Genomic DNA, 16,607 nt, shown 5'->3' with positions numbered 1-16,607 from the left:
TGCACTTATTGAAAATCTGGTGGTGTCTATAGAATTGAATTCATAAAATTCATAAACATGGGAGATGCTTAAATCAAGAATAACAAACCAAAATTGCTGGAGGAACTCAGATGGTCAAGCAGCATCTATGGAGAGAAATAAGCAGTTGGCATTGAAGGGTCTCAGCCCAAAATGTCGACTGCTTATTCCTCTCCATAGATGCTGCCTGACCTGCTGAGTTCCTCCAGTATTTTTGTGTGTGGAACTCATAGAATTGATTTTAATGGTTTAGCTTTCTGATCTTCATCACTTCACCAGTGAACTACTGTCAGCCCCTTTTTTGTTTCACGGATCTTTTTAACCCTAGCCCCTACCCCACTACAATTCCATAATCTGGTACTGAATGAGCAGAGATTTCTCCAGTATAATAATGGGAAGAGTTAAGCTGTTATCACTCGAAGACTGAAATTTCATTACCCGTCAACCAGCTTCTTTCCTAATTAACCCTAACCCTAACCCTAAAGCTGAACAAGCCTATTTGCAATCCTGATGTTGAATTTCATCCCCAAAGTATGCCATTGCGAAAACAGCTTAGTTCTAATTCCTCAGCTACATTGTCCAAGGGACAGCCCCACTTACTTCTTTTTACACATTACTATTCCCAGGCATTGCTTGTTCTTCCCTATATAAATTCAACTTCTTCTGTCTGCATCCTAATTCACACCAAGCCCTGTTCACCCATCATCCCTGTGGTTAGATTCCCATGTTGATCACTGGGATTTTTTTTTTGTTTTCAAATCCCTTTGTGTCCTGACCCTCCTCATCTTCAACCTTGTTTAGCCTCGCCATTTTCAGTTGTCTGCACTCCTCCAGTATTTGCAATTCAACATTTTGCACTTATTTGCTTCACAACTGGCAGCTGCAGTCTGGATGTAAGTCAAGCCTACTGTCACACATTCTGACTCCTATTGTATTTAGGTTTGTTTCAAATATTAATGTAAGGAATTTTAATGCTAAGAGTGTTCTCCAACTTAAACTTCTAAATAAATAATATGTATGAAATTGAGACATTGCAGATACTGGAATCTGTTCAACACACACAATACTGGAGGAGCTCAGCAGGTCTGGCAGTATCTATAGAGAGAAATGGGAAATTGATGTTTCATGTAGCGACCCTTCATATGAACTGAAAGATAGAGGGGAGTATCTACCATAAGATAAGTTAGAGGGAACGTGTGGAGCAAGAGCTGGTGAGGGATAGGTGGATTCCGGTAAAGTGGGGTGATAGGCAGATGGGTGGGGGAAGAGGAGAATGAAAAGAATCTGAGGTGGGACACAGACAGACAGACACAGACACAGACACACACACAGGCCAGGCAGCATTTATGGAAAGAGTAAAACAGTCGACATTTTGGGCTGAGCCCCTTCATCAGGACTGAAATGTTGACTGTTTACTCTTTTCTCTGAATGCTGCTTGGCCTGCTGAGTTCCTCCAGAATTTTGTGTGTGTTTTTTGGATTTCCAGCATCTGCAGATTTTCTCTTGTTTGTGGGAGGAAGGTGGAGCGTAGAATAGAGGGAGGGAGGTGGAGAAGGCAGATAGGAATAATAAGAAAGGGGAAACAATGGCAATAGTCTGCAGGTGGTGGGTGTATGGAGTAGGTGGAGGAAGGAAAAAACAAGGTGATGGGGACTTTGGTGAGTAGGGTGAAGTGGGTAGAGGGGGAATAACTTTACCAGAAGTTGGAGAACTTGGTGTTCAGTTGAATTCTCCAACTTCAAGTAAGTCGAATTAGGTAGTCTAGCTCTAATCTTATCTTGTATTTCTCAATCTGAATTTCTTTCTCATAGATTATCTTTAGCAAACTTTCATTTTGAAGAACAAAATGAGCTTTAAACATCTATGTAATAATGTATCACTTGGTTGTTTTTCTGTTCCTGAAGTGCATCAGTAAAGCTTTCCTTGATGTGTCTGATAGTGTTATTGAAATGACTATAGTCTAGAACAAAGACAGTGACTTGTTTGCCTTGCTCATGTAGGCAAATATAATGCCAGTTTTGCTGATTGCAAGCTGCTTCTTGGTTATTTCACTTCCCTTGCTAGCTTGCCTGGTGTGTGCTGCTTTTTGCTGGTGCCTGACTCTAATGCAGATCATTGCACTGCATCCGACTTCTTCTATTGGTGAACTTCCCTATAAATGGTGAATTTCTTATAGCACTTCTAATCAGAATTTGTTGTTTTGTTTTTCCACAGTATTTTGGATACATGCTATATCGAACTACTCTCCCAATAAATTGCACTCGGCCTACTGCACTGTCATCACCTTTGAATGGGGTTCATGACCGGGCCTATGTCATGGTGGATGGGGTAAGGTGTCCTTTTTTTTCCTATTAATGTTCAGTCAGTATATAACATCTCTAGGATGTAATATTACTTTCCAGAGTTTATGAACACCACAGAATATTTTTTAAGAATTCTAGAGCAGTGGAATAGTAAGTCCTGAATTTTCTTGGCGAATTCAACTGGCGTATGACAGGGGCTGAAAGTGCTGTTGCTGGTATATATGGGAGGTATATACAGTACTTGGAAGGTGCTGACAAATACCTTTTTAAGATTATAGCTTTCCTTGTGCCGGGCAGGCACCAGAAATACCTCTGATGAAACTGGTGCCTATTTGGCTCCTGCAAATTTTATTTTCTGCATCCCACAGATAATGAGTATTAAAAAACAACAAATGCAGTTCGATCAGAACAAGAGGAAATCTGCAGATGCTGGAAATCCAAGCAATACACACAAAGTGTTGGAGGATTCAGCAGGCCAGGTAGCATTTAAGGAAAGGAGTGCAGTCGACGTTTTGGGCTGAGGCCCTTTATCAGGACCGGAAAAAGGACGAGTCAGAATAATAAAGTGAGGGAGGGAAGGAAGAACCACAAGGTGATAAGTGAAATTGGGAGGGGGAGGATGGAAGGATGAAGTAAAGAGCTGGGAAGTTGATTGGTGAAAAAGAACCAAGACTGGAGAAGGGGAATCTAATAGAGGACAGAAGACCATGGAAGAAAGAAAAGGGGGAGGAGGACCAGGGGCAGGTGATAGGCAGGCATCAGCCCTGTATCTTTTTCACAAATCTACTTCCCATCTCTTTACTTCACCTCACCCCTTCCCTCCCCATCTCCTGGTTTCATCTTTCACCTTGTGGTTCTTCCTCCCCTCACCCAACTTTATTCCATTGACTCCTATCTTTTTCCCAGTCCTGATGAAGGGTCTCGGCCCAAAACATTAACTGTACTCATTTCTATAGATGCTGCCTGGCCTGGTGAGTTCCTCCAGCATTTTGTGTGTGTTGCCCAGATGCAGGTCATTTGTCTTTCATGGCTGCTTCAACATTCGATATTGTCATGACTGGTCAGCTACGTATCTCAATACTATATTCCCATGCTGTCCTCATACCTGTTGTTGGTCTTTGTATTTAGAAATGTGCCTGTAGCTTCCGTAAATATATTCAATGACCTTACATGCATCTTTTTCTGTGAAAGGGAATTTCATAGGTTCATCGCCAATTGAGTGAAGAATTTTCTCCTTGCCTCAACCCCTGATGTCTTGATACGTATCCTCAGATTGTGACCACAGTTCTAAGACTTGCCCCAACCAGAGGGAAGTATCCACCCCATCCTCAATCTTTTGAACAGTTTTGTGCATTTAGTGAGATCTTCCTTCATTCTTCTAAACTCTAATAACTGTAGGTCTAGTTGACTCAATCTGTCCTTATATGACAGTCCTCCCCTTGCAGGAATCAGTTTGGTGAACCTTTGTAGTACTCTCTTTTTAACAGTATATTTGTTCTTAAATAGCGTAACACTATTTCAGTGCTATCAACCTGGTTCAATTCCCACTACTCTCTGCAAGGAGTTTGTCTGTTCTCCCTGTGACTGCCCTGATTTCTTCGGAATGCTCTGGCTTCCTCCCACATTCCAAAGATGTGCTGGTTAGTAGGTTAATTGGTCACATCGGTGTAACTTGGCAGTGTGGAGTCATTGGGCTGGAAGGGCCTATTACTAAGCTGTATCACTAAACAAATGAAGAAACCAAAATAGAAGACAATGAATCAGGCACGTCTCGTCAAGGCCTATAATTTGTAGCAGTCTGATCTTTCTCCTGTACTCAGTGCCTCTATTTATGAAGGCCAACATACCATTTGGATTCCTAACTGCTTACTGAATCTGTGAGTTTGCTTTCAGTGACTGCAGTCTAAGGCTGTTTCATTCTTAGTGTTGTAATACCACTGGAGAAAGTGGAAGTTATAGAGAACAATGTGCTGGAGTCATGGGTATGGACAAGGGGAACTCACTAGCTAATATGATGATATCAAGAAAAGAAACAGGTTTACACAAGAACAGGAATTGGTAATGGTGAAAAAAAGTGCTAAAACCACAATGAGTAGAAGAATCATGAAGAGGAAGCAAAATAAGTTGCATGATAGCAAGAAAAACAACATACTTACGTTCAAAAGCTATGATCACATCTCCAAAAGAAGACAATTACACCAACTGATCTCTGCACTATGCTGCTTCTTTGGCATTTTTATATAATAATCTTTTTAGCAGATAGACCATAGAAACAATACAACACAGAAACAGGCCTTTTGGCTCTTCTCAGCTGTGCCGAACCATTTTTCTGCCTAGTCCCACTGACCTGCACCTGGACCACATCCCTCCATACACCTCCCATCCATGTACCTGTCCAAGTTTTTCTTAAATGTTAAAAGTGAGCCCGCATTTACCACTTTATCTGGTAGCTCATTCCACACTCCCACCACTCTGTGTGAAGAAGACCCCCCCAATACCTGACAGGGTATTCCCTCGGACTTTGAAGGAGACTAGTGTTGAAATTGCAGGGGCCCTGGCAGATATATTTAAAATCCACGGGTGACGTGCTGGAGGATTGGAAGATAGCTCATGTTGTTCCCTTGTTTAAAAAAGGCTCAAAAAGTAATCCGGGAAATTATAGGCCGGTAATTTTGACATTGATAGTAGGTAAATTATTGGAAGGAGTACTAAGAGATAGGATCTACAAGTACTTGGATAGACAGGGACTTGTTAGGGAGAATCAACATGGCTTTGTGCGTGGTAGATCATGTTTAACAAATCTATTAGGGTTTTTTGAGGAGGTTACCAGTGGATGTTGTCTATATGGACTTCAGTAAGGCCTTTGACAAGGTCCCGCATGGGAGGTTAATTAGGAATATTCAGTTGCTAGGTATACATGGTGAGGTAGTAGATTGGATTAGACATTGGCTCAACGGGAGAAGCCAGAGAGTGGTAGTGGAGGATTGCTTCTCTGAGTGGAGGCCTGTGACTAGTGGTGTGCCACAGGGATCAGTGCTGGGTCCATTGTTATTTGTCATCTATATCAATGATCTGGATGATAATGTGGTAAATTGGATCAGCAAATTTGCTGATTGGAGGAGTAGTGGACAGTGAGGAAGGTTTTCAAAGTTTACAGAGGGATTTGGACCAGCCGGCAAAATGGGCTGAAAAATGGCAGATGGAGTTTAATACAGACAAGTGTGAGGTATTGCACTTTGGAAGGACAAACTAAGATAGAACATACAAGGTAAATGGTAGGGCACTGAGGAGTGCAGTAGAACAGAGGGATCAGGGAATACAGATACAAAATTCCCTAAAAGTGGCATCACAGGTAGATAGGGTCGTAAAGAGAGCTTTTAGTACATTGGCCTTTATAAATCAAAGTATTGAGTATAGGAGTTGGAATATTATGGTGAGGTTGTATAAGACATTGGTGAGGCCGAATCTGGAGTATTGTGTTCAGTTTTGGTCACCAAATTACAGGAACGATATAGATAAGGTTGAAAGAGTGCAGAGAAGGTTTACAAGGATGTTGCCGGGACTTGAGAAACTGAGTTACAGAGAAAGGTTGAATAGGTTAGGACTTTATTCCCTGGAGCTTAGAAGAATGAGCGGAGATTTGATAAGAGGTATATAAAATTATAATGAGTATAGATAGAGTGAATGCAAGCAGGCTTTTTCCACTGAGGCTGGGGGAGAAAAAAAAAACAGAGGACAGGGGTTAAGGGTGAAGGGGGAAAAGTTTAAAGGCAACATTGGGGGGTCTTCTTCACACAGAGTGGTGGGAGTGTGGAATGAGCTACCAGATAAAGTGGTAAATGCGGGCTCACTTTTAACATTTAAGAAAAACTTGGACAGGTACATGGATGGGAGGTGTATGGAGGGATGTGGTCCAGGTGCAGGTCAGTGGGACTAGGCAGAAAAATGGTTCGGCACAGCTGAGAAGAGCCAAAAGGCCTGTTTCTGTGTTGTATTGTTTCTATGGTCTATCTGCTAAAAAGATTATTATATAAAAATGCCAAAGAAGCAGCATAGTGCAGAGATCAGTTGGTGTAATTGTCTTCTTTTGGAGATGTGATCATAGCTTTTGAACGTAAGTATGTTGTTTTTCTTGCTATCATGCAACTTATTTTGCTTCCTCTTCATGATTCTTCTACTCATCGTGGTTTTAGCACTTTTTTCCACCATTACCAATTCCTGTTCTTGTGTAAACCTGTTTCTTTTCTTGATATCATCATATTAGCTAGTGAGTTCCCCTTGTCCATACCCATGACTCCAGCACATTGTTCTCTATAACTTCCACTTTCTCCAGTGGTATTACAACACTAAGAATGAAATAGCCTTCAAAAGTAGTGGATACAGCTGAGTCCATCACAGCAAAAGACCTCCCCACCATTGAGCACATGTTAATTTATCACCAAAGTAAACAACTTTGACATTTTTCTTTTCTGGGTAGCCATGAAACCAAGAAAGAAAAGAAAGGCAGCATGATCATCAACCCCTAATCCCACCTCCCCACACAAAAGAAATAAACAAAAATGGAAAAGGCACATTGACCCCCAAATCCTTCCTCCCACACAAAAATGGATCAGGCACATCAGTCCCCAAAACCCCTCCCCACACAAAAAAAAGAGAAAGATTGGGCAAAACCATAGAATAAAAAAGAGACTGAAAAAGATGTCTATGATCCGAGTCCACATCCAAATCACAGAAAACTCGGGCAATGCTCTCTGGGCACAGCGGTAGGCTCTCCCCTCTCCAGTACAAAGCGGTCAAAAGCCAGGCAGTTGGTGCTCACCCTCTGCACTTGCTTCAATGCTTCAATCTCTCTCATTGCTTTAATTGGTGCACGATGAAAGCTTTAATCAGCAAAATGGAGTTAAACGTCGGCTTGCAACCCGCCCCGCTGCCTGCCTGCTACAAGGTTCGTGCACGCAGCCTCTGTCTCTCGGAATTTTCTCAGAGATTGCACAGCGTTGAAGCACCCAAATGACCTCCAAACTTCTGCACTGATGTTTCAACCTCTCTCATTGCTTTTATCACCGAAGAATGGAAGCTTTACCAGCGAACAATGGAAGCTTTACCAGCGAACAATGGAAGCATGGAGCATTGTCACAGGAAAATGGTATCTATCATAAAAGGACCCCCATATCCAGGACATGCTCTCTTCTTGCTGCTGCCATTGGGAAGAATGTAAAGGAGCCTTAGGACCCTCACCACCAGGTTCAGGAACAAATATTATCCCTCTACCACCAGACTTTTGAACTTCTTTCAACTTCACCCTCTCCATCACTGAACTGTTCCTCCTACCTGTGGACTAATTTTTAAGGACTCTTCATCTCATGTTCTCAATATTTATTGCTTATTTATTATTATTTTTTCTTTTTTTGTATTTGCAGTTTCTTGTCTTTTGTACATTGGGTGCAGTCTTTCACTGATTCTATTGTGTTTCTTATATTTACTGTGAATGCCTGCAGGAAAATGTATCTCTATGTTATATAGTGTATGGTGACATGTATGTACTTTGATAATAAATTTACTTTTAACTTTGAACTTCAAACTTCTTTCCTTCCCACTCTCCGTCCCCCTGGCCCCGCTGCTCTTTGCTTTCTGTAGAGATCAGTTTCCACATGACTCCTTTGTCCACCCGTTCTTCCTCATTGATTTCCTGGCACTTATTCCTGCAAGTATACAAGTTCTACACCTGATTCTACACCTCCTCCCTCACCATCATTCAGGACAGCAAATAGTCCTTTCTGGTGAGCTGACACTTCACTTGTGAGTCTGTCAGGGCCATTTGTTGTACCCAGTATATTTAGTGGGGCCTCCTCTACATCAGTGAGGCTTGACACAGATTGCAGGACCACTTCGTTGAGAACCTTCACTCTGACCACTGCACAAGACAGGATCTCCCAGTGGCTGCCCATATAAATTCGACTTTCCATTCTAATTCTCATATGTCTGTCCATCTCCGCCTCCACTGCCATGATGAGGCCAACCTCAGGTTGGGGGACCGATATCTCATATTCTATCTGGATAGCCTCTAACCTGATGACATGAAGATTGATTTATCTAACTTCTGGTAATCAAATCCCCTCCCCTTTGTCCAGTTTTCATTTCCCATTTTGTTTACTTTCGCTCTCCCTCACCTGATCATTACCTTCCACGGTTCCCCTCCGCCCCTTTCTTTTCCTATTTGCTTCCTTCTTCTTCAGTCCTTTACCTCAACCACCTATCACCTCCCAGTTCTTACTTCATTCTCCCCTCCTCCACCCTCTGCTGGTCTCACCTATCACCTGTAAGTGTGCTCTCATTTTGCTCTCCCCACCTTATTTTAGCTTCTTCCCCCATTCTTTCCAGTCTTGTGATGAAGGGTCTCAGCCTGAAATGTTGACTGTTTGTTCCCCTCCATAGGTTCTGTCTGACCTGCTGAGTTTCTCCAGCATTTTGTGTGTGTTCCATAAGATTTCCAGCATCTGCAGAATCTCTTGCGTTCATTCTTGTTTCTATGATGTAGCAATCCACCACCTCCATCCTATCCTGTTCAAAATGACATTAGGACAAGGGGCAGTAGGGTGTTTGTATTCTTTGACATTTTATACACCACAATAGAAAACTGTTTATAATATATTAGACGTAACATAATCTGCACATTATTTCTTGCAGTTTTTTTTTCTAATGAATCTCTAGTCCCATACTTACAATAAATTTTGTGAAACTTCTAAGGCTTCCTTCAGGCTAACGAAGCACCATTGTTCTGAATTATTTCTCCACAGGTGTGGCTGGATATGTTAAGCATTCCGGTACCTTCTGTTTTTATTTAAGATTTCTGTCATTGTTACTGCCTTGTTTTTGTGTTATCTTTGTCAGTTCGAGTTTCCTGCTCTTCAATTAGTTATGTAAAAAATCAATACTTTGTTCAAAAGACATTTCAAAATCATTTCATAAAATTGGAGAGGCTTGTTTGTTCAAGTTGCCATACATTCAGGTTAATTTGGTTGATGGTTTTTCTTTACCAAAAGGAGATTAAGGAGAAAGGGGAGAAATAAAATCAATATCTATAGTCATATGTTCACCCTTGCCTCACTAATGTAGGTTAAGTAAATGAACACAGAGATCATAATTAATTCAAAACTTGCACCTTATTGTACCAACACAAGTATCCATGTAAATTATGTTGGCCCTTGGCCAACAACCCAGGTTTTCGAATGCTGTACCAGTGTTCCGCCAGAGCCTTCCTCCAAGTACCAAAGTAAGGGATCTCCTATTGGTCAAACAATTGATCATGAGGGTCTTATCTTTTTTTTGATTATGACTTCTATGTATTGTATCTCAATTCTGCTAGTTCTAGTTTATCTGGCTTGTCTGTGTCCACTTTTCATTGTTTCTGGCCTAAGGCTACAGGTAGCATTACCACATTGCTCATCTCCCAAGTAAGGACTTTCCTTTAATGTCAATCCCTTGCTTTTCCCTGAGTTAGGCTGTTTTAAACCAATTACAGGGAGCTCAAGTTTGGCATTATGCTCAGGTTTCTGTTCACAGGTACAGTCTTCTTTTCCATATATCTACCCCAATTTATTATTATGTTCACTTTCAATTGTTTTAATCCAGCTAGAATTAGTTCAGAAAACAGTTGACAAGATGGTGTTTGAAGATTACAGAGTTCTAATATGGGATGAGACCTAGTGAAATATAAACACAATGGTATTTTTAAACTCGCTCAAGTAACATGTATTTTAAAATAGAATATAGAGATCACAACAATATATGTACAAAGCAAAACACAGCTAATCCAAAACCACAAGAGATCCTGCAAATGCTGGAAATCTTGAGCAAAACACACAAAATACTTGAGGAACTCAGCAAGTCAGGCAGCATCAATGGAGGGGGATAATTTCAGGCTGAGACCCTTCATCAGGACTGGAAAGGAAGGGGTCAGAAGCCAGAGTAAGAAGTAAGGAGTGAGGAAGGAGTACAAGCTGACAGGTGATAGGTGAGCCCACGTGATGGGAAAGGTGGGTGGGTGGGTGAGGGGAGATGAATTAAGAAGCTGGGAAGTGATAGGCGGATGAGGTAAAGAGTTGAAGAAGAAGGAATCTAATAGGAAAAGAATACAGCTGTTCCAATTAACTCCCCTTGGTTTTGAATGAATGATTTTCACTGATAACAAATCTTAACAGGTGTCAGGGTAACTTGGGCAGATGTGATTGGAGATGTTAGATAATTGGATTGAGTGTGGCTCAGAATAAAAGTCGGAAAGACTTCTTGTTTAGGACAAGGAATTCCTCATATTAGAAAGGTGTCTAATGCTGTGTAAAAGCTGAAACATGGAAAGAATGATGTTAGAGTGGAATTTTTTGGGTAGATGATTTGTTTACACTTAAATGACTTTGGCCACCAGACTTCTATTTTAACTGTTTGACAAAGGACTGTGGATTGAGTCCACCACAATGGGCTTCCTAAAAGGTGTAAATACCAGATGCTTCTGGTGCCTGATGCCGTAGTTTCGAAGACAGTATTACCTATACATTATAAACATTAATTGTCTTCTATGTTAGCACGTAAAATGCCAAATAAATGTATTGTGGATTGAACTAAAGGCTGTGGATCCAACCCAGACATGTTGGCGTTGGAAGGAAAGGATAGTGTGATATTTTGTATGTAACTTCAAAGGGAAGCATTGCCTATGCATTGTCTGTAACTTTTTAAGTAGCGATTGCCTTTGTGTTTAGCATACAAATATCGAGCCCACATTTAGCTAACAGACCTTTCTGCGGAAAGCGTCTCGGTATGTAGATGCCTGCTGTAGCTTGTTGTGTCGAATAAAGAAGCTGCTTTGTATCTACTAGTGACTCTGTCTGTCCGGTAATTTCATCCACGCTACATCAAATGATACAAACGTAGATAGCTGTGGTCAATTTGATAGGATTAAAGTGACTATATAAATCACAAACTTACAATTGCATGGAAATTTACCGTGAATTTTTTGCCTTTTGCCTTACAAGGCGCGAAACGAAAGACTCTGTGGCGCACCACTCCTCACACAGACTGTAGGTGGTCGTTGACTCACAAAGAATTCATCCGCCCTTTGACAGGTTTTGTTTTTAGTCCTGCTGGGTGCCCTAGGCCTGAGTCAACGACGTAGTTGCTGTGAAGAGTTGATGTTCGCAATTGCTTTAATACAAACAACCATTTTAGAGTGTCTGAAGTTGCTACCATAATAGAAATGTTTTTACAAAACCTGCAATTTGAAAACTAAACTTGATTCTGGTTTCTTGCAAATTACTTAAACTTGATGTTCCAAATGTCACAAGTTTTTCACTTCTTCATTTTGCCTTCTGAGTTTTGTTCTTACGATGTAACTATGTTTTTGTTTTATTCCATGTTTGTTCGTTAGGTATTTCAAGGTATTCTGGAAAGAAATAAGGTCAACCTGATAAACATCACTGGTCAAGCTGGATCACAGCTTGATATGTTAGTTGAAAACATGGGTAGAATAAATTTTGGAAAATACATCAATGATTTTAAGGTAAGTGAAATGTAATTTTCAGTATACCTGTGGTATGCCTGCTCTGGAACTTAGTGCATTGGTTATTCCCTAGCAGTGTATGGAGATATAGTTAGTCAAACCACACAAACTTTAAAAAGAGAATTGCAGTCTTCAGTTTATTCAATTCTTCCTCTTGTTCTGGAGATCAAAAAACATTTTATTCTTCTTTTCTTGGTATGCAGCAGCGATGGAACTGTTTCAAAAAAAATCTTGTCTACTTCCTTTAAAATTCCTGTTTATTCCATGAAATCAGAAGTTCTGTGAAGCTCGCAATTTTTAATGACACATCTCTAGCTAGAATGACATGTTCTGCAATTCATCCATGCTTTTTTAAAGCATGTTAAAGCAGAACTGACAGAAGAGATCTGTACATGGTCTTGGGAATATATTAGTGAGCTACACTAAAAATTCGTTTAAGGTGATTATTAATGATTGATGTAGCTCTGCCTGAGACCATGAAGATGACAGTTTATTTGCTGGGCCCTTAATCCCTACAGATACCAGGAGAGGAACACTGATTTCTCTGGCCTGTTGTCAGGGTTTCAGTGAAAATTGGGCTGGAGGAGTGGTGGTGGTAGCTCATCTTTGTAATTGGAAGAATCTATGGTTCTCCTTGGCATTAGGACAGGCCACCTTTCAGAAGCAATATATGACTAAGGTTGGTATGATTTGGAGTTCAACCAAATGGGAAAGTTAGGATATTCTGATGAAGGAACATTGATTGCAGCGAATGCTATGTAAATACTGCTTGCACAATTATTGGTTGCCAAGAAATGACATTATACATCAGCATAAAATTACAAAGAAAGTATATTTACTAATTTCTCAAATTTATCAGTTAACTGGAAAAGAAAAAGAAGATAAAGGAGCCCATTACAGCTAAACCAGTCCAATGTGCACATAAACATTGGAACTTATTTCTAGAGTTGTTGGGTGTATCACTTTATTCACGCGCTGAACCCATGTACTATGTAAAAGACACTGGTCACTGTTCAAACTTCCCTTGAAGACCATCTTGAGCAACCAGGCTAACTCAGGAGTATTGGCACTTCCTCCTTAGAACCATTTGTCTGCGCAAAGCACCTCTTACAACAGGATGTCTCCTTTGAGCGGCATTCTGTATCTTGCCTCTTGCCCTGCTCTGCAGCTCCTGCCATAAGACTCCACCCCAAACTACTGTCCTCTAGAAATCTGATCCCTGGCAGCCCTCTTGAATGTTCCATGATATCCCACTGGGTAGAAAGTTACAACATGTATCAAGGCAATCCAGATTGGCTGACACCATATTGCTAAATTGGACAACTCAGCCCCTTATCTTTAGCTGAAGCCAAAACACTCTTATTAGCAGGACACACTGCTTTTGCAGAAAATTGCTAAAATAAAAATGGTTGTTGGTTGGCATCCATCTGTCACGAAGGACAGTGGGTGTTGATGATCAGTATCCCAATCTTGGGCAGAAGATATGGAGATCCAGAGATGCCCAGTTGTCAAGATCCCCCTCCCGGCCTCACCAGTGCAGTCCAAAGGAAAGCTTATGAAGCAATATGTTTGGCACCAACTTGGCTGCAGGAGCTGCCCAAAGGATGTTCAGTGACATCCAGCTGTATTAGGGGCTCTGTTCTGGATATGTTATCTGGGTTTATTCCCGTAGCTTTTGTCTTTTCCAAGGCTGCCCACAAGGTAGTGGGGCTACTTACCCATAGCTGGGGATCTGGTTCACGTAACCAGGGTGCGTCCACATACCGGTGACCCTGCCTGCCACATGTACAGAGGCCAGACCTCCTCCCCATCCTCTGTAGTTCAGCCTGAGTCCGAAAAGAGTTCAGTTTCTGTGTGTTGCCAGCAAGGAGGAACTGCATGAGACTTGTTGTTGGAGAGGCTATGTACTGGCAGGGAGAGACTTGCACACTCAGCTGTCCTTTTCACAATACTGCTAGCCAGCAGTGGAAGCTGAAAATGAGAGCGACGAGCACTACTCACTACACTATCACACTAGACACATCACAGCAACCATTTTGACACCTCACAGCATAGCAGTAGAAACCTTAACCAGGGTGTTACAGTAAATTGCTGAGCCGGTACTCAATTAATGGAAGAAACCAGAGATGAAGTAAACTGAATTTAAGACAACCTTAGACGTAGAAGGTAGTTTATTTTCAGGAACATCTCTCCAGAAAGTTTTAATGTCTGGTACTTTGGAGAACTTGGGGTTTTTTTTTGGGCCTCTTGTAATGCTCCATTTATGTCAAATTCTGCAAGGTTCTGGATGCTTTAAGGTGAATGTAGAAATAGTCATAAGACTTTAATCCCACTCGGCTCGATTAAAAACATGTTAAATTGGCTAATAAAGGAATGCCTTGTGAATATGTTAAATATTTGCTTGTTTGTATCATGTCAAGTCATTTCCAACTATTATTGCTTTTAAATTTGGTAAGATTTAAGCAAGCGTATTGCAATAATTGTGGGGAGAAGAAAGCATGAAAACTGAGTTGCATCAAAGATCACAAGTGTTGTGCGTTGAACATGAGTAACTAGTTTTAGTCATTGTCATAGTCATACTTTATTGATCCCGGGGGAAATTGGTTTTCATTACAGTTGCACCATAAATAATTAAATAGTAATAAAACCATAAATAGTTAAATAGTAATATGTAAATTATGGCAAGAAATAAGTCCAGGACCAGCCTATTGGCTCAGGGTGTCTGACCCTCCAAGGGAAGAGTTGTAAAGTTTGATGGCCACAGACAGGAATGACTTCCTATGACGCTCTGTGTTGCATCTCGGTGGAATGAGTCTCTGGCTGAATGTACTCCTGTGCCCAACCAGTACATTATGTAGTGGATGGGAGACATTGTCCAAGATGGCATGCAACTTGGACAGCATCCTCTTTTCAGACACCGCCATCAGAGAGTCCAGTTCCATCCCCACAACATCATGTGGCCTTATGAATGAGTTTGTTGATTCTGTTGGTGTCTGCTACCCTCAGCCCGCTGCCCCAGCACACAACAGACTGGGGTTTGATTTATCAGTCCTTCCTATATTCACCCGTATGCAGTGAGGACTCGCTCTCTTCACTGCAAGCAGAAGGCCCTTTCGCACAAGTTGAAAACTCCAACTTGTAAAATTGCATCTCATCCTCACTGGCATAGATAAAGAGATTAGAAGAAGATAAGGTGGTGTGAAAAGCAAAAAAAAATGCTAATGGTGAAAATTTGATGTGAAAACAGAAAATGCTGAATATATTAGCTGATAAGGAGTGTCTGTACAGAACAACAGGAGATAACATTTCATTAGGACCTTTCATCAGACTTGAAAATGTGAGAAAACAAGTCAGTTTTAAATTGGTGAAAGATGGTGAAGGATTAATAAAACAAAGGATTGACTTTATTTTTATTTGTATTGCATATCATTCTGAGGTGATTATGTGCAGCCAATCAATAGGTGCATTACAATCCCTTTGTTTGCATTTGGGGGCTCTCGCCTCCGGAATATGCACTAAAATAGCACTGGTTAGTATTTAAAAATGTGAACATGAGGAAATCTGCAGATGCTGGAATTTCAAGCAACACACACAAAAATTGCTGGTGAACGTAGCAGGCTAGGCAGCATCTATAGGAAGAGAATTTTTATGTGTGTTACTGGTTAGCATTGTTTTACATTGATACCAACAGAATCAACAAGCTCATTCGTAAGACAGTGATGTTGTGGAGATGGAACTGGACTCTCTCACGGTGGTGTCTGAAAAGAGGATGCTGTCTAAGTTGCATGCCATCTTGGTCAATGTCTCCCATCCACTACATAGTGTACTGGGTGGGCACAGGAGTATATTCAGCCAGAGACTCATTCCACTGAGATGCAACACAGAGTGTCATAAGAAGTCATTCCTGCCTGTGGCCATCAAACTTTACAACTCCTCCCTTGGAGGATCAGACACCCTGAGCCGATAGGCTGGTCCTGGACTTATTTAATAATTTACTGGCATAATTTACATATTACTATTTAACTGTTTATTACTATTTTCTATTACCATTCTATTACTATTTATTATTTCTATGACTATTGCTATTTACTAATAGTACTATTACTATTACTATTTATTATTTATGGTGTAATGGTAACGGAAACCAATTTCCCCTGGGATCAGTAAAGTATGACTATGACTATTGCCACATAGACCAAGATAGAATGAAAAAAGTTTTGCTTGCATGCCATTCCAGCATATCGTCCCATAGACAGATGCTAAAGGAATGATGGTTATGAATAATGAGGTCTTGGAGCATATGAGGAAGGAGGTATTTGCAACCTTTAAGTACTTTTAGGTGTATAAATTCCCAGGGTTGATGTTGTAAGTTTGAAATGAAAACAGAAAAAGCTGAATATATCAGCAGATCAAACTGTCTGTTGAGTCTGGCAGTTCGATAAGTCTGACTTCAGACATAGGGAAGTATTGGATGGAACTCTGTTGGGCAAGATCTACCATCATTAGGATAGTCAAGGCCTGATCAGGAATGTTGGCATGTTTTTTTATTTTTGCCTGGGATGTCATGTCAGATGAATCTTTTGGAGTTTTCAAAGAGGTAATGAAGGTGATGGTGAATTCTGTGTGGACTTTGACAAAGTCCTACATGGCGTACTGACTTGGAAGATTAGACTGCGTGGGATTCAGGGGAGCTACTGAGGTGTATTCAGAATTGACTCGAACTAGGAAGCAGTTGG

General features: G+C 40.9%; 1 protein-coding gene across 3 annotated transcripts in view; it reads left to right on the top strand.

Moving 5' to 3' along the window:
- The window catches only part of glb1 (galactosidase, beta 1), an 87,698-nt gene that overhangs the window by 43,033 nt on the left and 28,058 nt on the right, over positions 1–16,607 (top strand). For all 3 annotated transcript variants that reach the window (XM_063069675.1, XM_063069676.1, XM_063069674.1), the window contains exons 13-14: positions 2,233–2,346; positions 11,740–11,871. In XM_063069675.1, coding sequence (XP_062925745.1) covers positions 2,233–2,346; positions 11,740–11,871 — 246 coding nt within the window. The remainder of the gene's footprint in view (positions 1–2,232; positions 2,347–11,739; positions 11,872–16,607) is intronic.

The sequence above is a fragment of the Mobula hypostoma genome, chromosome 17 (assembly GCF_963921235.1).
Source record: "Mobula hypostoma chromosome 17, sMobHyp1.1, whole genome shotgun sequence".
Lineage (NCBI taxonomy): Eukaryota > Metazoa > Chordata > Chondrichthyes > Myliobatiformes > Myliobatidae > Mobula > Mobula hypostoma.
Note: the sequence above shows the minus strand (reverse complement) of the source record. Positions and strands in the feature narration are given on the sequence as shown.